General features: G+C 35.0%; 1 protein-coding gene and 1 pseudogene across 1 annotated transcript; both read left to right on the plus strand.

The window, feature by feature from the left end:
* Positions 1 to 3996: 3996 nt before the first annotated feature.
* LOC121021749 (olfactory receptor 4F4) lies at positions 3997 to 7863 on the plus strand. Its single transcript, XM_040462380.1, has 2 exons — positions 3997 to 4008; positions 6892 to 7863. Exons 1-2 carry the CDS (start codon positions 4003 to 4005, stop codon positions 7861 to 7863), a joined length of 978 nt encoding a protein of 325 aa, XP_040318314.1. The 5' UTR covers positions 3997 to 4002.
* Positions 7864 to 13973: 6110 nt separating this feature from the next.
* Positions 13974 to 24820, plus strand: LOC121021766 (olfactory receptor 4F21-like; annotated as a pseudogene).
* Positions 24821 to 25578: the final 758 nt, after the last annotated feature.

A 25578-nucleotide genomic window follows, 5' to 3' on the forward strand; every position in this document is an offset into this window, starting at 1 on the left:
CAATAAACCTAAATTTGTAGTTATCATCAATGACTACATTCAATTTTCGTGTAGTTTTTATCTATATATAAATATATACATGAACATATGATTTAGCTTTATTTATCAGTATCTTCATACTGATAATAAGCATCACTGAAAATTAATATTTCTTATGGAAATTATGTGGATCCAATGGATAAAATATGAGTTTATACAAACCAGCAGACATTAAAAATCAAGAAAGAAACAATTTTCATCCTAATTGTACTTTAAGTTAGATAAGTAGGAAGGCAACACTATGTTACAACTCTTAAGAATTGTTTTCAAGGGCACCTGGGTGGCGCAGTCGGTTAAGCGTCCGACTTTAGCCAGGTCACGATCTCACAGTCACAATCTCGCGGTCCGTGAGTTCGAGCCCTGCGTCAGGCTCTGGGCTGATGGCTCAGAGCCTGGAGCCTGTTTCCGATTCTGTGTCTCCCTCTCTCTCTGCCCCTCCCCCGTTTATGCTCTGTCTCTCTCTGTCCCAAAAATAAATAAACGTTGAAAAAAAAAAATTTAAGAATTGTTTTCAGCCTTTGTCAATGTATTTTGTACAATGTTACTTTAAAACCATATTCTAGTATTTTGCATTATGCAAAAATTGTCTATGGTCCCTTTTTTTCCAGAGAAAATTTCTATTGTTCTTGCAGTCTTCCTCAAAGCATTTCTTGATTTACCCTAAAAGAGTATCCACAATTATAAAAGTATTTTGAGGATGTTATTACCTAAAGAAAGGCACCCAACTTAGATCTCAGCTTATTTAATGTACTATTAAGCCGGAGTACTCAGGACAAATAAGATGATTGACATCTTTACTTTTACTTTACTTTTCCAAGTAAAACTTGGAAAGTCAAATGGTTCAAGGAGCAAAGGTGAGAAATCACTTGGATGTATTTCTATGACTGACTTAAGAAACATTAATTGTGGTGACTCAGCCCAGTTGTAACTTCTGCATTGTAAGTAAAGCTGTTCAATAAAATGATGAATAATGAACAAGATTTTCTCACTATTGGTCAAAATATTTTTCCTATATTTTATCCAAAATTGGTCATAAATGTTATAAGCTATCCTCTTTTTATAACAACTAAAGCATTATTATTTATTGTCTTCTTAATCGATCTGGATTTTTTTATATTTTAAAATCCAATAATACTTTTTTTTAATATAATTTATTGCCAAGTTGGCTAATATAGTGTCTATACAGTGTGCTCTTGGTTCTGGGGATAGATTTCCATGATTTATTGCTTACATACAACACCCAGTGCTAATCCCAACAAGTGTTCTCCTCAATGCCCATCACCCATTTTCCCCTCTCCCCCATCAACCCTCAGTTTGTTTTCTGTATTTAAGAGTCTCTTATTTCCACATCCTTTTTGAGTTAATTTTTGTGAATGGTGAAAGAAAGTGGTCTAGTTTCATTCTTCTGCATGTTGCTGTCCAGTTCTCCCAGCACCATTTGTTAAACAGATTGTCTTTTTTCCATTGGATAATCTTTCCTGCTTTGTCAAAGATTAGTTGGCCATACTTTTGTGGATCTAGTTCTGGGGTTTCTATTCTATTCCATTGGTCTATGTGTCTGTTTTTGTGCCAATACCATGCTGTCTTGATGATTACAGCTTTGTAGTAGAGGCTAAAGATGTGGGAGTGTGATGGGATTGTGATGCCTCCTGCTTTGGTCTCCTTCTCTTGCACTGTTGGTGGGAATGCAAACTGGTGCAGCCGCTCTGGAAAACAGTGTGGAGGTTCCTCAAAAAATTAAAAATAGACCTACCCTATGACACAGCAGTAGCACTGCTAGGAATTTACCGAAGGGATACAGGAGTACTGATGCATAGGGCCACTTGTACCCCAATGTTTATAGCAGCACAAATTGTGGAAAGAGCCTAAATGTCCATCAACTGATGAATGGATAAAGAAATTGTGGTTTATAGACACAGTGGAGTACTACGTGGCAATGAGAAAGAATGAAATATGGCCCTTTGTAGCAACGTGGATGGAACTGGAGAGTGTGATGCTAAGTGAAATAAGCCATACAGAGAAAGACAGATACCATATGATTTCACTCTTATGTGGATCCTGAGAAACTTAACAGAAACCCATGGGGGAGGGGAAGGACAAAAAAGAGAAAAAAGAGGTTAGAGTGGGAGAGAGAGCCAAAGCATAAGAGACTCTTAAAAACTGAAAACAGGGGCGCCTGGGTGGCTCAGTCGGTTAAGCGGCCAACTTCGGCTCAGGTCACAATCTCGTGGTCCGTGAGTTCAAGCCCCACATCGGGCTCTGTGCTGACAGCTCAGAGCCTGGAGCCTGTTTCAGATTCTGTGTCTCCCTCTCTCTCTTCCCCTCCCCTGTTCATGCTCTGTCTCTCTCTGTCTCAAAAATAAATAAACGTTAAAAAAAAATAAAAATAAAAAACAAAAAACTGAAAACAAACTGAGGGTTGATGTGGGGTGGGAGGGAGGGGAGGGTAGGTGATGGGCACTGAAGAGGGCATTTTTTGGGATGAGCACTGGGTGTTGTATGGAAACTAATTTGACAATAAATTTCATATAATAAAAAAATAAATAAAAATAAAAATAAATTTAAAAAAAGAGTCTCTTATGGTTTGCCTCCCTCTCTGTTTGAAACTACTTCTTCCCCTTCCCATCCCCCATGGTCTTCTGTTACGTTTCTCAAGTTCCACATGTGAGTGAAAACATATGATATCTGTCTTTCTATGACTGACTTATATCACTTAGCAAAACACCCTCTAGTTCCATCTGGATTTTAATTTCAGATCTTACTGGTTTCAACTAGATTCTATTAAAAAGTCACCTTTAACAGAGAAAGACAAACACCATATGATTTCACTTATATGTGGAATCTAAAACACAAAACAAACAAAAACAGAGTCTTAAATACAGTAAAAAAACTGGTGGTTGTCAGAGGGGAGATTGGAGGGGGAATGGGGAAAATAGATAAAGGGGATTCAGATGTACAAACTTCCAGTTACAAAATAAATAAGTCACAGAGATGAAAAAGTATAGCATAGGGAATAAAGTCAATAATATTGTAATAACGTTGTGATGACAGACAGTGACTGAAGTTAGTATGGTGAGCACTGAGTAATGTACATAATTGTCAAATCAATTTGTTATACACCTGAAACTAATATAACACTGTATGTCAATTATACTTCTATTAAAAAAGAGCTTAGGTAAATATAGATACAAGGAAATAAAGTTTCATTTGCACAGAGAAAAAAATCACCTTTAGATTTAGTGAGATATTTAAAATACCTAAATGAGCCAAGAAATTGTAACAACAGCTCCTGACTCCAGAAAATTCTGTGTGTTTCCTCAAGGGAAAATCTGAGAGCCTGTAAGAGTCTCCATACTCAAAGTTCAGGCTAGCTATTTCCAGATCTCCTCACACCTGCTCACACCTCCATAAATGGCTCTTCACTGAGTGGTTTACTAAGGAGGACAATTCATACAGACTTTATGCTCTTGAAATTTTATGCTTCAAGAGAAAGTGCAAATAAAAGGAAAATCTGTACTCTTTTTTGCAATAGTCTCTTCCAGTTATGAAGGAGGTAGGTGGAATGATGAAAATGAAGTATATTAGCAGAACTAACCAAAGTGTAGAATTTTATTGACAATGAGATGCTTCTATTATCAGTAAGAGCCCATTTGGCAGAATTTAATTATGCATGTATCTTCAAGAAAAATGGAAGGATTTTGTGAGGTCAGTTTAAATACTTACAAGAGTTAGTATATATATTAGCAAGCATTGCCCTTGTTGTGTTAAACAACCTAGTATATGTTATACAAGTGTTATGAGTGTTGAGTCCTTCCCCTGTATCTTCCAGGCTAATATATTCTTTCATCTCTATTTAAGCATCCTTTTTCCCGTAAAGCCCAGATTCATTGTTCTCTTACTCACTTATTTCCCTCCCTCCCTCCTGCAACCCCATTGAAATTTGACTTTGGATATTTCTTTCACATGAAGGTATAAATCATACTCTTAGAGCTGTAGAATTTTGTTTTAGAAAGCTTTTGATCCAATAAGCTCATTTTTAAACAGGAAAACTAAGGCTTGGATATTTTGAATGACATGCTAAAGTCACACAGTAAATTTGTACTAGAACCCCAAAGTCTCCTGACTTCAATCTCAATGAAACTTATAAAATAAAGATTTTAGGTATTTTTCTTCAAAAATCGGTAAAAGACATTTAGGACAAACATAATATCCTAAAGTTTGAATTTTAAGTTTAATCTAGTACATAGGGAAAGATTTTATTGTTCATTTGTAGCTGGCTCTTCATGATTACTGTAGCCAATGTATAAGATTCTGGAAAACTCCTTCAATAAACCTAATGTTTCACTTAGAATTAACATAATCCTTCTAAAACTCCTTGCACCATTTTTGAAGAACCAGGTATGATCTTTGAAAGGATTACATTCATGAAGGATCCCCTGTAAATGAGAATCCTCTATATTCATTCACTCCTCAGTAACATACTCAAGAAATGAAATGTTTTAACGGAGAAATTCCTTTTGCTGAAGAATAACATATATTAATTCTTGTTACCATGGTAGAAAGTCTTTTCACTGCAAAAGAGAACACTTTTGTCAACTATCACCCTTGATATATTTCTTATGGAGATAAAAGTATTGAGTTTGTCCTCTAAGTGAAATGAAATGGTTGCATGTAAGTTAATATCTAAGTTCAATTCTAAATTGAATACTTTGAAGGGCACCTGGGTGGCTCAGTCACTTAAGCGTCAGACTCTTGGTTTCAGCTCAGGTGGGGATCTCATGGTTCATGTGTTCGTTGGGTTCTGTGCTGACAGCACAGAGTCTGCTTGGGTTTCTCTCTCCCTCTCTCTCTCTCTCTCTCTGCCCCTCCCGGCTTGTGTGTGCTCTCTCTCTTGAAATAAATATATGAACTTAAAAAAAAAAAAGTAACATACTTTGATTCTTAAGAAACATCCTAACCAGTCACATCACAACAGGAATCCCATCCACTTGATTGTCAATGATTAGTATGATTGTGTTTATTACTGTGCTAAGCAGATGGGAAAGGTGTGTTTGTGTCTTGTTTTACTATTAGACTTCTCTTTTTACTTGGAAATAAAATTATAATTCCTAAGTTTTTATAGGACTTTGAAAACAGTATTATGAAGCATTAGTGGATAGGGCTAAGGAATGGGATTTGGGATAATGACAAGAAAAGTGTAATTTCCAAGGGCTACAGAATAACTGTGATGGGAGAAGTAGTGAAAAAAAATCTTCTACTCCCCCAAGAAATTTGGTTAAGATTAACCCACTATACTTTCATGCCTCCCTAGCACCCACCAATTTCCACAATTATTCAGAGTAGAATCATTTATATACTCCTTTTTTTAATCTCCCACATCCTGTTGACAAATATCCTGTTTTTACTACCTTAATAATGGCTATCATGTATTGACTATTCACTATTCATTAGAAATGTATTAAACAATTGCACATAATGCTTTAATAGTTCTTCACTGTCCTCATAATAAAACACAAATCCCTTAGCAGGCATTCCAGAATCCTTTTTCAATTTTATCTCCTATTAAACCCCTTCACATTTTCCCTCATGCAATTTTTTTTTTGCATTTTCCACACTTTTAATTTCACCTCTAAATTACCTTTCTTTTATCCTTTTATTTTCTGCTATTTTATTTTTCTTCCATTTTTCATCTTTAATTTTATTTTGGACTCCTTTTCTTCTAAGCATTTTGGTATCACTAAATGATAAGTATAAATTCCATTCTCTATAAGGCCTTATAATTCTGACCTTCTTTTTTAGAATCCTCATTTATTTAAACTTCTCCTAAGATTGAATTTCTACATCTGTCTTAGCTTTCATGTTTCTATCCAAGCTTCTAAGAAACTATGAAAATTATTTTGGAATTGTGTCCCTCACTCATGCCCCACAGAGTACTAGACTAGTGGCAATTTTGAGAATTTTTGATGCAGTGCATTTGTTTTAAAGATGGGAAAACAAAAGGATGCAGGGAACTGAAATTCAATCATCTTGTTATGAACAAGATGAACAATAACATCTATGTTATTTCTAGAAGTCAATTAAAATTTGTAAATTATTACCAGGGAAATGGGGTTTCTCTGTGAATCGAAGGCAACAAATATTACTACTAATAATTATCCAAATTCATTTTGTACTTACTAAATACAAAAACTATGCAAAACACTTTACATTTAATACTTCATTTGAAATTCATTATAACCATAAGAAGTGAATATAATTAGTATCTACATTTGTAAAAATGGTAAAAATAAGTCTTAAAGAGTAAGTCCAAGGTCCACAGATTACATTCAAAATTTATACACTATAAATTGCCTCACAGAGCAAAATTGTGAATGAGGATTTGTCTTAGTTTCATAAAGAGGTTTCCAACAACTGTACATAAAATGATTGTGATGGGCTACAAAACCACTAAGAATACTTTTTCAAAAATGTATGCCACAAAAAGTCCTTGTAAATATAAAGATCATATAAGTATGTACTTAATAGCTAAGATACTGTTTTGGAGTTCAAAGGAAAAGGAGATAAACATATGATGGTGATATAGACTTAATCTGGCACAGAAGGTCACATGAACAAAGGAATTTTATTAGAAATAAGCCTAGCATAAGTGCAAATACTGAGAAGACTTGAATAACTGGACTATAAGGCACACACAGTCAGGGGAGGGGTGTGGAGTAAAATGGTGGGTTTAGATTGTATGCATTTATGTAATAAACCATAGATAGACATTATATGAGTAAGCAGAATGACACAAAATGAGGCTGTGAATTTGAATATAATAATTCTGACTTTCTTCTTACTCTATTCTCTAAGGTGACTACAGAGGCTCTTTCCTGGAAAGAATCAATAAATGACACAAATTACTCCATGGTGACTGAGTTCATTTTTCTGGGACTCTCCAATTCTCAGGAATTCCAGATACTCCTACTGGTGTTCTTTTTTATATTCTATGTGGGAATTGTGTTTGGAAACCTTCTTATTGTCATAACTGTGGCTTCTGACTCCCATCTTCACTCTCCCATGTACTTCCTGCTGGCTAACCTCTCACTCATTGACCTATGTCTGTCTTCCGTCACAGCCCCCAAGATGATTGCTGACTTTTTCAGTAAACGCAAAGTCATCTCTTTCAAGGGTTGCCTTGCTCAGATATTTCTCGTTCACTTTTTTGGTGGGAGTGAGTTGGTGATACTTATAGCCATGGCCTTTGACAGATATGTAGCAATCTGTAAACCTCTTCGCTACTCTACAGTTATGTGTGACCATGTATGTTTTGGCATTGTGACTGCTGCATGGGGAAGTGGCTTTCTCCATTCAGTGAGCCAGTTGGCTTTTGCAGTAAACTTACCTTTCTGTGGTCCCAATGAGGTTGATAGCTTTTACTGTGACCTACCTAGGGTTATCAAACTTGCTTGTATAGACACCTATAGATTGGATGTCATGGTCATTGCTAACAGTGGTGTGCTCACTGTGTGTTCTTTTGTTTTCCTAATCATCTCCTATGCTATCATCCTAGTAACCATCCAGCAACGCCCTTCAGACAAGTCGTCCAAGGCTCTGTCCACTCTGACTGCTCACATCACAGTAGTTCTTTTGTTCTTTGGACCATGTATCTTCATTTATGCCTGGCCATTCCCCATCAAGTCACTAGATAAATCCCTTGCTGTGTTTTATTCTGTGGTCACTCCTCTCTTGAACCCAATTATATACACACTGAGGAACAAAGACATGAAGACTGCAATGAGACGACTGAGTAAATGGAATGTGAATTCTAGTGTAAAATTTTAGATATCTCCTAACTTTAAGGCTAAACTAAGATAACGACATAAAATAAAGTTGTTGAAGTACTTGGTAAAGCTCATGAAAATCTTACTTTCCATTTCTTAGTAAATGTCAAAGAACTTTCACATAAATTGCCTCAATTTATCCTTTGACAAATTTGTATTTTATATTTTTAGATACAAAGTTAATATGCTTTCAAAATATTATCTAATTCTCAGAACAATGGCATAAATATGTCAATATTTGTACACTTCTGTGGCTGAGTAGTTCTGAGCATAATAGATGGAAACACAGAAATTAGCCTGGCTTATAATATTTTTATATTTTTATTTGACTCATTTTCCCTAAAAACATCAAGGAAGCAACTTCCATACACCTAACTCAAAAAACATGCTTAGTGATAAGGATATTTATGGGCTAATTTTTTTCTTTTTAAATATATGAAATTTATTGTCAAATTGGTTTCCATACAACACCCAGTGCTATGAGCTAACTTTTAAGAGGTTTAGAAAAGAAACTCTTCACACTGTAACAGTCTATAGTTCGTCTGCAATCACTAGAATAACCCATAATCAATGAGATCATTATTAAAAGTGACAGGAAGAGTAAGTCTGACAATGTAAAATTTGCCTTACAGGCACTTGATATCTTGTAGCTTACAAGATATCACAAGCAGTAAAAGGCATTTAGAAAGAGCCAAGTTCTTTCAACGTGTTGGCACAAAGTATATCAGTTTGATCCATTCACATCATTTTCCATGGTTAACTTTTAGAAACACAGACTTTGAAGTCAAAAAGAGATGGGTCCAACTCTACTTCTGCATTAGTAATCGTGACTGGGCATTAGCTTGTCTAAGCTTCAGTTTCCACATGTGCAACAGGAGGGTAATAATACCTATATATATGGTTATTATGAGGGATAATAAGACAATAGATATAAATCTATTTTATATCAGATATCACTGCATATAAGATAAATAGTGCATATCAGTGTGCTATTTATAAATTTTTAAATAAATCAATAAATTTATTGATTTATATCAGATAAATAGCACATTTTGTGGCATATTATCAGGATCCCATAAGTATCAGGTACTATTAACATTATTATATAAAGCCTATATATTAACAGGCCAAAAGTTCTCAACCTTTATCTTATCCTGACATACTTGAGGGATATGATATAAACCAATCTTAACAGATGCTCATTTTGGGGACATTGTAGTTGTAAGTGTAAGTGTATACATGTATGTGCAAGTGTGTATTCATGCTCATACACCCTACCATTCTAGGAACACATGTCAAAAAGTCAAGATAGAAGTAGAGGGAGTATAAATTTTTAAAAAGCTTGGAAAATTATTCTGATAAAGAGCTTCACACTCCAGCAAGAATCACTGAACCACGCTACAATTGAAGATTAAATATAATAAGAAAAGAATGCAGTTTTTCAAATTGTAGCTTAATAAATAAGGAGAGTCAGATGATAAGAGAATTAAAATCATGTTTACCACAGGGGGGGAAAAGAGAATAGAAATTCCATAAGCAGGTTGAAAACACAAGAAAATGAGCACATGATAATGGCAGTATCTCAAATCAGTGGAGAAAAGAAGGACCTATTAATGTGATGGTGGAATAATTGGATAGTAATTTGGGAAAAGATATATTGGACCTACTCTTTATGCCACATGCCAGGACAATTTCTAAGTAAACTGAAGCAATAATAGTTTTTTAACTACACAAATATTAAAAGAAAACATGAGTTATAATTTGTTTGTAATCCATGAATATGATAAAGATTGATAATGTTAACTAAATCAAATTAATGTTTTAAATGCATGATAAAACCATGAACAAAGTAGAGAAGATAAATATGATATCAGGAGAAAGTATTTACAACTCACATGGCAAAGAATAACAGCTGTAATTATAAAGAACTTCTAAAAACACACCAGCAAACAAAAAAATAGACAAAACATATTAATTTATAATTGATATGTAAAGAGATAAAAATGGGTTAAATACATTTAAAAAAAATCAAGTTCTCGGGGTTGGGTGGCTTAGTCACTTAAGCACCTGACTCTTGATTTCAGCTCAGGTCATGATCTCTAGATTCATGAGTTTGAGCCCCCATCAGGTTCTGCACTGACAGCATAGAGCCTGGTTGGGATTCTCTCTCTTTCTCCCTCTCTCACTAAATAAATAAACTCTAAAAAAAATGTTCAAGCTCTTTCATGTTAAGATACACACAGCTTAATGGGGCGCCTGGGTGGCGCAGTCGGTTAAGCGTCTGACTTCAGCCAGGTCACCATCTCGCGGTCCGTGAGTTCGAGCCCCGCGTCGGGCTCTGGGCTGATGGCTCAGAGCCTGGAGCCTGCTTCCCATTCTGTGTCTCCCTCTCTCTCTGCCCCTTCCCCGTTCATGCTCTGTCTCTCTCTGTCCCCAAAATAAATAAACGTTGAAAAAAAAATTTTTTTTTTAAAAAGATACACACAGCTTAAAACTAAGCTGAAATACCAATTTTGATCTTAAGATATAAAATATCTGACTTCAATATTCAATAATACACCTTACTGGTAAAGATATACATAAAAGGGCCCTCATATGCACTATTGATAAGAATACAAAATGGTGTTACATCTTGGCAATATCTACGAAATATATAATGCTAACTTCTGACCCAATGATCCTAATTCTATCCTAACAATACATGTACAAAAATGCAAAATAACCCATGAATTTGTTGCAGCATTGTTTAAATAGCAAAAAATTAAAAACTACTTAAATGAAAATCAGAAAAAAAACTGTATAAATTATACATTATGGAACATTAAGTAACTATAAAAATTCATGAGGAATATCTCCAAATAAGGGCTCTGGGGGAATCTACAAGGTATAAGTTAAATGAAAACAATTAAGTTGGATAAGAATGTGTCCAGCATGTTAATTTTTATTTTAAAATGTGGATATATATGTTGGGTTTATATATATATAAATACATATATATATATATTTATATATTTATTTAATATTATTTAATATATTATAATTAAATATATTTGATATTATTTAGTATTATTTAATATATTATATATTTAATATTTATAAAAATAAATATATATTTTATAAAGAATTATAGAAATATTTTCAATGGTAAACCAAAAAAGTATAAATGGTTTCTTATAGAAAAAGAGAAAACAGGGCAAGGGACAAGGATAAGAGTTAGATTTTTCTGAATATGTCCTATTTTACAGTTTTGACACTGAAATCCTGTAAATGTTTTTACATAATTAAAAAATTAAATCAAAAGAAAAATGTTCTCCTAGGTAAGTCATACAGTGAATCTCAAAAAATTTCAAGATTAGCACCTTTAAAAAGTATGTTCTCTGACTAAAATGCAATCAAATTAGAAATCAACAACCAAAAGATATATAGAATAGTAAAATTGGCAAAAAAAAATTAGTAGGCCTCTCTCCAAAATAGATAATAAATAATAAACAAATTAAAAGATGCTCAACATCATTAACTGTTAGGGAAATGCAAATTAAAACCCCATTAAGACACTATTTCACATACACACTAGAAAGGCTCTAATCAAAAAGACAGATTATAACAAGTGCTAGCAAAGATGAGAAAAAAAAATAGAACCCTCATACATAAGTGGGAATGTAAAATGCACCTGCTTTACAAAAGACTTTAAATGTAAATAGCCTAAAGACTCCAATCAAAAGACAGAGTGGAGTCATTGAGTTACCTAAATCTATTCTCCTGCTGCATGATTCTTCTTTTGTTCAGCTTCACTATTTGCCATTATTTTGTCTTCTATGTCACTAATTCATTCCTCTGATTCTTCCAGCCTACTGTTCATTGCATCAAGCCTGTTTTTAATCTCATTTATTATATTTTCATCTCTGATTGGTTCATTTTTACCTCTATTATCTCTGTGGTAAGGGTCTCCCTCATGTCTTCTACTCTTTTCTCAAGCCCAGTGAATATCCTTATGATGGTTGCTTTAAATTCTCTATTAGGCATGTCACTTAGATCTCTAGCTGTGGACTTCTCTTTTTCTATCATCTGGGACAAATGCTCGGTCTTGGCATTTTGTCTAAGTCTCTGCCTTCTTCCCTGTGTTAGAAAAGCCAATTATGTCTCCTTCTCCTAAAAGTAAGGGCCTTATGAAGAAGTCATGTAGTTCCCAGAGCCTGGAGCTTCAGGGAGTGTCTCCAGTGTGTACTGTGTGCAAACTACTATTGTGTTTTGGCTGCTGTCTCCTTCAGGCCAGTTATCTGCAGAGGCTCTCCTTGCCTACAGTGGGCTCTGTTTTGTTCCTGCCCTGAATGTAGTGACTCTTAACTGGGTGTGCCCTGGTCTGCTTGTGAAATGAGACTTGTCACCAACTCCACTGGAACTGAGGCACTGCAAAACACTACTGGGCATTACCCAACGAACACAAAAAAGTTAATTTAAACGGATACATGCACCCATTTGTTTATAACAGATTATATACAACAGCCAAATTATGGGAACAACCCAAGGGTCCACCTACTGATGAATGGATAAAGAAGATGTGGTATATATACACAATGAAATATTATTCTGCCATAAAAAGAATGAAATCTTGCCATTTGCTCCATGGATGGAGCTAGAGAGCATTATGCTAAATGAAATAATTCAGTCAGAGAAAGACAATGATTTCACTTATATGTGGAATTTAAGAAATAAAACAAGTGAGAAAATGGGGGAAAAAGAGAGAAAGAGGTAAAGCAAGAAGGAGATTCTTAACTATAGAGAACAAACTGATGATTACCAGAGAGGACGTAAGTAGTAGAATGAGTGAAATAGGTGATGAGGATTAAGGAGTGCACCTGTTGTGATGAGCAATGGGTGTTGTATAAAAGTGTTGAATCACTGTATTGTACACCTGAAACTAATATTATACTGTATATTAACTAACTGGAATTTAAATAAAAACTTTAGGGGTATTGGGTGGCTCAGTCAGTTCAGCGTCTGACTCTTGGTTTTGGCTCAGGTCACAATCTCATGGTTTGTGGTTTTGAGCCCCACATCAGGCTCTGCGCTGACAGTGTGGAGACTGCTTGGAATTCTTTCTGTCTCCGTCTCTATAACCCTCCCCACTCACCTTCTCTCTCAAAATAAATAAATAAATAAACTAAATTAACTAATTAAAACTTTTTTAAAAGGCCACCTACTAAATGGGAGAAGATATTTGCAAATGATATATCTTATAAGGGGTTGATATCCTAAATATATGAAGAATTTATGCAACTCAACATAAAAACAAAGCAATCCAATTAAAAAATGGGAAGAGAATCTGAATACACATTTTCCAAAGAAGAAATACAGATGGGAAAAGAAACACGAAAAGGTGCTTAACATTACTACTTAAGGAAATACAAATCAAAACAACAATGAGATGACACCTCACATTAGAATGGCTTAGAATAAAAAGATAAGAAATAACATGTATTGGTGAGCAGGTGGAATAAAAGCAAACTTCATGAAGTATTGGTGGGAATGTAATTGGTGCAACCACCAGGGAAAACAGTATGGAGTTTCCTCAAAAAATTAAAAATAGGAATCTCATATGATCCAATATTTCCACTACTGGGTATTTATCCAAAAACAAAAACACTAATTCAAAAATACATATGTATCCCAATGTTTATTGCAACATTATTTACCATAGCCAAGATATGGAAGAAACCCAGTGTCCATTAATAGGTAAATGGATAAAGAATATGTGGTGTATGTACACAATGGAATATTAGGCACAAGAAAAAATGAAATCTTGCCATTTGAGCATGTATGGATGTAGAGGGTATTAAGCTACATGAAATAAGTCAGTCAGAGGAAGACAAATACAATATGATTTCATTTATATGTGGAATCTAACAAACAAAACAAATGAGCATACAAACAAACAACAGACTCTTAAATACAGGGGACAAACTGGTGGTTGCTAGAGGAGAAGTGGGTTGATGGATGGGCAAAATGAAGAAAGAGGATTAAAGAGTACAAACTTCCAGTTACAAAAAAAATAAGTCACAGAGATGTAAAGTACAGCATAGGAATATAATCAATAATATTGTAATAACATATATGGCGACAGATGGTGACTACGTTTATTGTGATAAACACTGAGTATAGTTTTTTAATTACTATGTTGTACATTTAAAATTAATAAAACATTTTATGTCCACTAATTTCAATAATAAAAAAGGATATGTATTTTTTTTATGTTATATAAGATTAACATGAAAAAAACAGCAAAAGGGGCATCTGGTGGTTCAGTCATTTAAGCTCAGGTTATGATCCACAGTTGTGGGATTTAGCCCTGAATCAGGCTTTGTGCTGAGTGTGGAGCTGCTTAAGATTCTTTATCTCCCCCTCTCTCTGCTCCTTCCCTGCTCACACACTCTCTCCTGCTCTTCCTCACTCTCAAAAGAAGGGAAGGGGAAGGGGAAGGGAAGAAGAGGAAGAGGAGGAAAAAGAGAAGGAAGAGGAAGAAGAGGAAGAAGAAGGAGGATGAGGAGGAGAAGAAGAAGGGAAGGAGAGGAGATGACAGGAAAGAAAGAGAAGGGAAGGGAAGGAGTAGAGGGGAGGGAGGGAGGGGAGGCAAAGACAAAAAAGAAAAATAAAAAAACAGCTTTCCACATGGAAAAACCATAAATTGGATTTCACCACATACTATATACCAAAATGAATTCAAGACAGATTAAAGGTGTAAAACATCATAAACAAGACTTTTTAACCTTTGGATTTTTAAAAATTTTTTAACTGTTTATTATTTATTTTTGAGAGAGAGAGAGAGAAAGAGAGAGAGAGAGAGAGAGAGAGAGAGAGAGAGAGAGAAGAGTGGGGGAGGGGCAGAGAAAGAGGGAGACATAGAATCTGCAGCAGGATCCAGGCTCTGAGCTGTCAGCACAGAGCCCAACACAGGGCTTGAAATCACAAACCATGAGATCATGACCAGAGCCAACGTCAGACACTTAACTGACTGAGCCACCCAAGCGCCCCGATATAACTTTTGGATTCTGATTGATCTTCATATAATGGCAGCCACATAAATCTGTCCATAAATATCATGCACAAAAGATATAAAATTGAAAACAGTTACAAAGGAAACCACATATACCATGCCCTATCATTGCTAGGAGATAGGAAAAACCATAAATTTCAAATTGTGTGTGAGTAAAGAAATAAACCACAAATTCCAGCTGCGATAACTATTGGAGTGTCCCCCACCACTTGAAGCTATGGATGCAGAGAAGAGAAGAAGCTTAAAGATCCCAAGTGAAAGATGCAAAAGGTGTGGAGGACATAATAATGTCTCTAAAAAGAATGTCCATTACTAAACGCTAAAAATATGGGAGATTAGAATGGCTATTAAAAGGAAAAGTGTGGGAAGTTATGTAAATCCCTTCTGGAATCATTTAAAAACTCAAAGTTTTCTGGTAACCAATTCTTAAACATGATGTATTTTCCTGATTAAGTTACATAAAAACGTTTACCTTAAATGGCCATAAAGTTTTGATTACCAAATGTGACACATCAACAACACAAAAAAGAACAAAAACAGTACATAGAAAGTCATGAAGAGGAGAGAACAATAATGATCTTTGTTTTTTCAGAATTATACCAGAAATCTTTCTCTCCTCCAAAAAGTCAATCAGTCAATACAAACACAGTCTTGCTTTTTCTTTTAAACTCCTGTGCTTCTGTGAGTGCTCTGGATTCAGAGTGACTGCTAAGCCTATTTTCATATCTGATTGGATTTCTTTCTTTTTTAAGGCTGAATAATATTTCAGGGTATGTATTTTTTTTTTCAATTCTCATTTATTTTTGGCTCTTGGGGCAATGTTATCTTGTGTATGTATTTCTTTATCCATTCATTCATCCATGGACATTTAGGTTTTTTCCTATCTTGGTTATTGTAAATAATGCTACAGTGAACATGGAAATGCAGATACATATTCAAGATCCTGATTCTACTCCTATGGATAAACATCCAGAAGAGGAAATGCTGTACCATATGGTAGTTACATTTTTAAATTTTTGAAAATTTCCATAATGTTTTCTGTAATGAGTGTAATGAATTTACTTCCCACTAATAGTATAACAGGATCCCCTTTTCTCCACATCCTCACCAACATTTGTTTTCTTTTGTTTTTTAAAAGTATCCATACTAACAGGTGAGAGGTGAAATTATTTCACTTTCGTTTTGATTTGTGTTTCTCTGAGGATTAGTGACGTTGAGCACATCTCATATTTGCTGGCTATTGGTAGGACTTCTTTGGGAAAATGTCCGTTCAGGTTCTTTGCCCATTTTGTAATGAAGTTATTTGCTATTTTGCTATTGAGTTGTATGAGTTCTCTATATATTTTCGATATTAACCCCTTATCAGACAAATCCTATGGGAATATTTTCTTCCATTTTTTTCACTTTGTAAATTGTTACCCTCATTATGTGCAAGCTTTTTAGTTTGATGTGACACTGAATTCATTTTTCTAGTATTTTGTGGAGAATTTTTGCATCTATACTCTTCAGGAATATAGCCTTTAGTTTTCTTCTCTTGTAGTATCCTTATGTACCTTTGGTATCAAGGTAATGTGGGCCTTATAAAATGACTTTGGAAGTATTTCTTCCCCTTCAATTTTTTAGAAGACTTTAACAAATATTAACACTAATTCTTTAAATGTTTGGTAAAATTCACCAGTGAAATCATCTGGTCCTGGACTATTCTCAGAAAGTTTTTAATTCCTGATTCAATCTCTTTATTTGTAATTGATCCATTAAGATTTTATATTTTTTTCATGATTCAGACTTGATACATTTTATATTTCTAGGAATTTATCCATTTCTTGTTAGGTCTTCCAAGTTGTTGCCTATAATTGTTTACAGTAGTCTCAATATCCTATGTATTCTTGTAGTATCAGTTTTAAAGTCTCCTTTCACTTATAATTTTATTTATCTCAATCTTCTCTATTTTTTTATTAGTTTAGCAAAAAATTTGTCTAGTTTTTTATCCTTCCAAAAACAAATTCAGTTTTCATAATCTTTTCTTTGGTTTTTATACTACTTACTTTTGCACTATTTTATTTCCTTCCTTCTGCTAGCTTTTGGTTTAGTTATTATTTTTCTACGTCTTTGAAATGTAATGTTAGATTGTTTGAGAACTTTAGTTTTCTTAACTATCTGTTGTTATAAGATTTTAGAAATATTTTTGCTGTATCCTATGACTTTTGTATGCTCTATTTCCATTTTTGTTTGTCTAATATATTTCCCTTTTTATTTCTTGTTTGGCGCAATGATATTTCAAGAGTGTGTTGTTTAGGGGTGCCCGGGTGGCTCAGTCGTTAAGCGTCCGACTTCAGCTCAGGTCATGATCTCATGGTCTGTGGGTTCAAGCCCAGCATTGGGCTCTGTGCTGACAGCTCGGAGCCTGGAGCCTGCTTCTGATTCTGTGTCTCCCTCTCTCTCTGCCCCTCTCCTGCTCACACTGTCTCTGTCTCTCAAAAGTAAATAAATGTAGGGGCGCCTGGGTGGCTCGGTCGGTTAAGCGTCCGTCGGCTCAGGTAATGATCTCACGGTCTGTGAGTTCGAGCCCCGCGTCAGGCTCTGTGCTGACAGCTCAGAGCCTGGAGCCTGCTTCGGATTCTGTGTCTCCCTCTCTCTCTGCCCCTCCCCTGTTCATGCTCTGTCTCTCTCTCTCTCAAAAATAAATAAACGTTAAAAAAAAATTTAAAAAAAGTAAATAAATGTAGAAAAAAAATTTTTTAAGAGTGTGTTGTTTAATTTTCACATATTTGTTAATTTTCCAGCTTTATATTGTTATTGATTTCTCCTTTCACACCGTTTTGACCAGAAAATATACTACATGTTATTTCAATCTTTTTAAATTTGTTAAGATTTGTTTTATACCTAAAAAATGATCTATTTTGGAATATGTTCCATGTGCACTTTAGAAAAATGTGTATTTTCCCACTTTTGGATAAAAGTTTCTCTAGATAGCACTGGGTGTTGTATGTCAGTGATGAACCCCGGGAATCTATATCAAAACCCAAGAGCACACTTTACACACTGTGTGTTAGCCAATTTGACAGTAAATTATTTAAAAAAAAAAAAAGCAACTTTTTTTTTAGATGCCTTTTAGATCCATTTAGTCTTAGATCCATTTACTGTTTCCTTATTGATTTATAGCTGCATGATCTAAAGCTTAGTTTTAGTGTTGTTGAAATTGGGGTACTGATGGCCTCCACTATTATTGTGTTGCTATCTATTTATCCATTCAATTCTATTAATATTTGCCTTACATATGTATGTAGTCTGATATTGGGTGCATATAGAGTTTTTATATCTTTTTGATTAAGTGATCCTTGTATCATTATACAGTGACCTTCTTTGTGTCTTGTAACAGTTTCTGACTTAAAGTCTATTTTTCTGATATAAGGATAAATAACCCTCTCTCTTTTGGTTACTATTTGTATAAATATCTTTATCCTTTCCTTCCCTTCTGCCTGCATGTGTTCTTAAAGGTAAAGTTGAGTTTCTTATAGGTAGAGTTAGATAAAAAATGAATATAGTTGGATCTTCATTTTTCTAAAAAATCCATTTAGCCATTCTGTGCCTTTGATTGGATAATTTAGTCCATTTACATTAGAGAACTTACTGCCTATGTGTTCCTTGTTTTATAGGAAACTTACTATAAAACACTTACTGCCAATGTGTTCTGTTTTATAGTTTCTTCCCCTTTCTTCCTCTCTTGCTAACTTCCTTTGTGACTTGATTTTTGTACTGGTTTGCATCAGTTGTTTTATCTTTTTTTTTTTTAAGTTTATTCATTTTGAGAGAAAGAGAGAGAGAGAAAGAGAGAATGCATGCAAGCAAGGGAGGGGACAGAGAAAGAGGGAGAAAGAATCCCAGGTAGGCTCTGTGCTATAAGTGCTGAGCCTCTTGTGGGGCTTGATCTCACAGAGATCGTGACCTGAGCTAAAATCAAGAGTCCAACGCTCAACCCACTGAACCACCCAGGTGCCCCAATTTTGTTTCAATTCTTTTCTCTTTATCTTTTGTGTCTCTACCACACAACATACACCTCTTCTCAAGTGCACATGGGACACACACAAAACTTGATTATTAATTCTCAAAGAAAACATAAATGTCACAAAGTAGAAATATTACAAAAAGTATTTTCTGATAATAATGAAATAAATCTAGAATTTAAAATAAAATTGAGAAACAAAAGGCCCAACCATCTTGAAATTTGGAAACCTGCACTTCACACTAAGAAAGGACGTACAGACAAAAACATTTAAAAGTCACAGAATTAAAGAATGAATTAAGTTGCCAAATAAAAAATTAAAAAGAAAGCAAAAATAATACAAACTGTAAGAAAGAAAACAAACAAGATAAAAGTAGAAACTAATAAATAACCAAAAATAGTCTATCAAAGCAATAAAACAAAAATCTTATTTTTAGAAAAAATTACAATGTAGACAAACCATAGCTAATCAAAGATAAAAAGGGATGAAGACACATGTAAATAATAAATGCTAAGTGGAATTATTATCTGATAAACAGCAAATTAAAAAAATCACTAAATACAGTGGTGCTACATGGGTGGAGGCAGGAGGCAAGGAAGATTACAGAAGTCAAAAGTATACAAGGAGAGTACCCAGCCTCGGGCATCTGGCTGGCCCCTCTTGTTTTTACTAGCTTTTCTTCTCAGTGGAAACTTCAGACACCAAACAAAACAAAGAATACAGAAATTATACAGATAGTATAGAAGTCACTAAACAACAATAAAAAAACCCACCTATATCCCACAGAAATTAACAAAAACAAATCCTGAGGAGAAAGAATGTGATTTCCAGAGTTACTAAATTATAATATCCAAAATGTACACTTAAAAAAAAAAAGTGTGTAAATTTTTAAAAAAATATATGCCCCATGTACAAGAGAAATAAACAGAATCTATCCCTGAGAAAGCACAGATATTGGACTTACTACAAAAAAAGTTTTAAAAAACTTTTAAATAAGCTCAAAGAGAAAACAAAAACAAAAACAAACAAAAAACAACCAAGAGAATGATGGATGAACAAATCAGGATATCAACGAAGATACGGAAATTATAAAAAGGAACCAAACTGCAGCTAAAAAATATAACAACTGAAACAAAAGGTCCTGGAAGAAGTGACTATCCACATGCAAAAGAATTGTATCTCTACCTCACATCATATACAAAATGTAATGAAAACTGCATCATTGACTTAAATACAAGAGCTAAAACCATAACGCTCCTAGAAGAAAATACAGATATAACTCATGGCCTTGGACAGGCAGTAAGTTCTTAGATATGACACCAAAGTGGAAACATAAAATTTTGGACTTTATCAAATTATAAGCTTTTGTGTAATTATATTATCAAAATTGGACTTTATCAAAATTACAAACTTTTGCGCAACAAAGGACATTATCAAGTAAGTGAGAATACAACCTAGGGAATAAGAGGAACATTTATTAACCACATCTCTGACAAGGCTCTAGCATCCAGAATATAGAAAAAAACAATTACAACACAGCAAGAAAAAAAGATAAACTACCCAATTTTTAAATGGACAAAGGACTTAATAGGCATTTTTTCAAAGAAGATATACAAGTAGCCAACAAGCACATGAAAAGATGCTCAACATTAACAGTTGTTAGGGAAATGCACATCAAAATCATAAGAAACCACTTCATACCCACCATGAGGCCATTTAATAAAAGGAAAATCATCACTGTTGGCAAAACGTGGAGAAATTAGAATTCTTATGCACTACTTATGGGAATGTAAACTGATGCAGACATATTGGAAATTCTTTTTTCCAGTTTCTCAAAATGTTAAAAACAGAGTTAGCATATGACCCAGCAATTCCACTCCTAGGTATATACCCCCAAGAAGTGAAAAAAAAGTTCTAAAAAATTTATACACACATGTTTACAGCCACACTCATCACAACAGACAGCGGAAGTTATCCAAATATTCATCAACAGATGAATAAACAAAATGCAGCATATACAAACAATAGAATATTACTCAACCACAAGAAGGAATAAAGTACTGATTCGTTCTACAATGCTGACAAACTTCAACAATATGTTGAGTGAAAGAAGCCAGATATAAAAGCTGACTTGTTGTATGATTCCATTTACATGAAATATCCAGAATAGGTAAATCCACAGACACAGAAAACAGATGGGTAGTTTCCAGGATCTGGGGGAAAGACAAAATGGGGAATAATAGCTTAATGGTATGTTTTCTTTTTATTATTATTATTATTATGAAATTTATTGTCAAATTGGTTTCCATACAACACCCAGTGCTCATCCCAACAGGTGCCCTCAATACCCATCACCCACCCCCCTCCCTCCCACCCACCCCATAAACCCTCAGTTTGTTCTCAGTTTTTAGGAGTCTCTTATGTTTTGGCTCCCTCCCTCTCTAACCATTTTTTTCTTCCCCTCTCCCATGGTCTTCTGTTAAGTTTCTGTAGCCGCTCTGGAAAACAGTGTGGAGGTTCCTCAAAAAATTAAAAATAGACCTACCCTATGACCCAGCAGTAGCACTGCTAGGAATTTCCCAAGGGATACAGGAGTACTGATGCATAGGGCCACTTGTACCCCAATGTTTATAGCAGCACTTTCAACAATAGCCAAATTATGGAAAGAGCCTAAATGTCCATCAACTGATGAATGGATAAAGAAATTGTGGTTTATATACACAATGGAATACTACGTGGCAATGAGAAAGAATGAAATATGGCCTTTTGTAGCAACATGGATGGAACTGGAGTGTGTTATGCTAAGTGAAATAAGTCATACAGAGAAGGACAGATTCAATGGTATGTTTTCTTAATGGATAAAAATATTTTAGCACTAAGAAGGGTGATTGTGCAACTTGTGAATGTACAAAATACCACTGGATTATTCACTTCAAAATGATAAATTTTACATTATGCAGATTTAACCTCAATTTTAAAAAGGCAAAAGATAGAAATACTCTGAAAACAGATAAAAATATAGCCACTTGCCTGGCTTCCTCCCCCAGAAGACTTGCTCACACCACATCTTCCAACTCGTGAGTTTTGTGGAGCCTTGCTTCCAGTGGTGGTGGCAACAGGTCTCATTTCATAAGCAGACCAGTGCACACCTGGTTAAAATATGTCACATTCAGGCCAGGGACCAAACACTGTGTACAACAGGCAAAGAGCCTCCACAAACAACTGGTCTAAAGGATAAAGTGGCCAGGACAAAACAGCAGAGTACATGTAGCACACACTAGAGACTCTCCCAGAAGTGCCAGGCACTGGGGAACAAGGGACACTACACAGCAGGGCACTATGGGACCTCTTCCTTTATAAGGCCATCACTCTCAAGAACAGAAGACATAGCTGACCTTCCTAACCACAAACAGGCAGAAACTTAGACAAAAAGAAAAGACAGAGAAATTTACCCCAAACGATAACAGAATAAGGCCACAGCCAGAGAACTAACAAAATAGATATAAGTAACAAGAATAGCAGGAGATTTTTCAACAGAAAATTTCCAAGCCAGAGGGTATGGCATGATATATTCAAAGTGCTGAATGGGAAAATCTGAAGCCCAGAATACTCTTTCTCACAAGCCTATTAAGAGAAGGAGACACAAAGAGTTTCCCAGGGCATAAAGCAACTGTATTTTCAGGGAGTCCAAACTACTCAGAAAATTTCTGTCTGCTACATAATTCTTCCCTATACAAAGAGTTACACAAGATACTGCCATAATAAAAGCAGTTAATTAATAGCACTAATTGTGCTTGGGTAGTGACCAAGTTCAACTCAGAGACTTGGTGTTGCCAGCCAGAAATGAATCTGTTATGAGAATTGTCTCCTAGAATCACATTGGTTTCTAAAGAAAGTAAGAAGAAAAGTGGTTAATGAGTCACCTAGGGGGTGACATCTGTTTTTGTAAATCACCATCTCCTTCCCCTACTAAAATTTGGTTTTTGTTTTTATCTAACCATCTATCATCTATCTATCTATCTATCTATCTATCTAATCTATCTATCTATCTAATCTATCTATCTATCTATCTACCTACCTACCTACCTACCTACCTACCTACCTATCTATCTGCCTCTTTATATTTTGCCATGAAGGCAAAAGAAAGCTCTTGAAAAACAAGGAAAGCAAAAAAATATATATAACAGGAAGGGGATAATTGCATCAACAATTGTAGCATTGCAATGTCCCTCAGCCTTTGAGTAACTTCTTCTAACAGTATAAACCAAGAGGTTCTGACAGATCAGCCTCATTCTATATTATTCTAGCTTTGGGTCTAAGTTTGTAGTCAACCAAATAAATCAAACTGTTAGGGTTAATCCAAGCCATCTGAGCTAACATATTAAATACAGAATCATTGTTTAATGTACTAATATCATTAAATATGGCCAATCCAACATTTTATTCCTTCCATCCAAGTCAAACACTCTTAGGATCCATTCCCATATATAACGTTCCAGGTGTCTATTGATACAGATATGTAAAATCTTACAGTCATTTTGGTGTATACTGCATCTAGTCATGGATTCCATTTTGCCCCTGACTCACCGGAGCTTTCTGGGACTTGAGCCTGACTATAGGACTAGGAACAATGTGAAGAGGTGGGAACAGGCACTGGTAATGTCAGCAGTCCCCCTCTGGTAACCAACTCAGAAGAGGTCATTATAGTTTTCAGACAAGCACAGACAAATCTCTTCATATAGAGAAAAGAAAAGATGCTCCCACCAGTAAATGAGGATTGAAAGATGTTCTGGTTTCTGAGTTTGTGTTGCTGGGACTTTCTACATCTTGGGAGACTAAAGTTTTTCTCATGTTGACATTCTCCTTGATCTATTTAGGGATCGTCCCAGGAAATTTCTTCATTTTCTTTCTGGTATTTTTTTTTTATTCCCATTTACATTTTCCTGTGTACTTTCTTCTGGCCAACCAGTCCCTCATTGATGTGGACTTTTCTTTACCACAGTTCCCAAGATGATTATAGACTTTTTTAATGAATGCAAGATTTCTTTGCAAAGTTTCAGGGCACAGACATGCTTCATCCACATAATGGGCAGAGTGGAGATGGTGTTAGTTATAGCCATAGCGTCTGACAGGTACATGGCAATCTGTAAACCTCTTCAGTACCTGGACATCATGAACCCTAAAATACATGTTTCATTTGTAACTACTTGCTGGGTAACTGTGGTGAACTACTTATGTCTCCATTTGTTTTCGTTACAAACGTGTGCTTTTGTGGTTATATTAGAAGTAAAAACCTTCTATTATAACTTTTCCAGAATCATCAAACTTGCATGCAGAGATGGAGCCAAGTTTGAATTTATTATTGCTGCCAATAATAACATCATGAGCATGGGCACCTTCTTTTTACTAACCCTTTCCTATATCCTTATTTTGGTCACTGTCTGGAAATGTTCTCAGAAAGACTTACCCAAGGCATTTGTCACTCTGTCAGCTCACATCACTGTGTTGACTCAGTTTTTTACCTTACTCATGTTTCTTTTTTTGTTTTGTTTTTTTGTTTTTTGACCATAATCACAGTCTGGTTTATTTATTTTTTTAATATGAAATTTATTGTCAAACTTGTTTCCATACAACACCCAGTGCTCATCCCAACAGGTGCCCTCCTCAATGCCCATCACCCACTTTCCCCTCCCTCCCACCCCCCATCAACCCTCTGTTTATTCTGTGGCCTTTCTCCACTTCTTCAAGTGATAAATACCTGTTCATTGTATTGACTCACTATAGTATTGACTTTGCTATCACCTCTGTCTTTAATCCTTCCATCTATCTATACATAATAGAACAAAGACATAAAAGTAGCAATAAAAAGATTAAATGAGCAGGAACATGTCAGATTTTGCTGACTGAATGTGACTCTGGAGCTCTAAAACTATACATCCACTAAATATTCACTTTGGATACTTCCACTTTGGGTATTTCCACTTTGGATACTTCTGACATTTAACATGACCATATCTGAACATAATATCTATATCACTGAACAGATTCCTACTACTAGAGCATTTATTCATAACCTCTACTACCATGGGAAATGTGAATCCACCATGATATGGGTTATTTTAACAGAGAGTATCACTATCTACTAAATAATACTTACGATTGAAATTGTGATCATTTTGACAGAAGACGGACATAATGACATCTCTACTGCTTCCCAAAGATTTGCAAATGAAATGCAAACACACTTTGGAGAATGTCAGGAATCATTACATCAAATATACACAGGACTAGTAATTCTAATTATTCAGGCTGTGTTCCCTCAGAAGAAGATCCAAAAACAAAATTTTATTGCCAGTAGTTTATTTGGAAATTGATTTTTGAAAATCTCATCAAAGGAATAGGAAGTGAGACAGAGATGTGAAGGTTGCTTATGTTGATAAATGTAACTGGGGTGCAAGCCTAGAATGGCCCTCTAGGTTACTCTATAAATTCTGTGGCTTAGAATTGTCCCATTTTAAGGGAAAGGAACTGGAATACTTCTTCATTTGTAAAGGGTGCAATAACTCCTTAGTATGTCCAGTCCAGAATACTGTGCATGATAGGAAGGAAGCCAGAGGAAAAACCATCAGGTAGACTTCCAGCTGCTGGAAGTAGAAAACCA

This window comes from Herpailurus yagouaroundi, unplaced genomic scaffold (assembly GCF_014898765.1).
Source record: "Herpailurus yagouaroundi ecotype Mexico unplaced genomic scaffold, PumYag 315, whole genome shotgun sequence".
NCBI classification, from domain to species: Eukaryota; Metazoa; Chordata; class Mammalia; order Carnivora; family Felidae; genus Herpailurus; species Herpailurus yagouaroundi.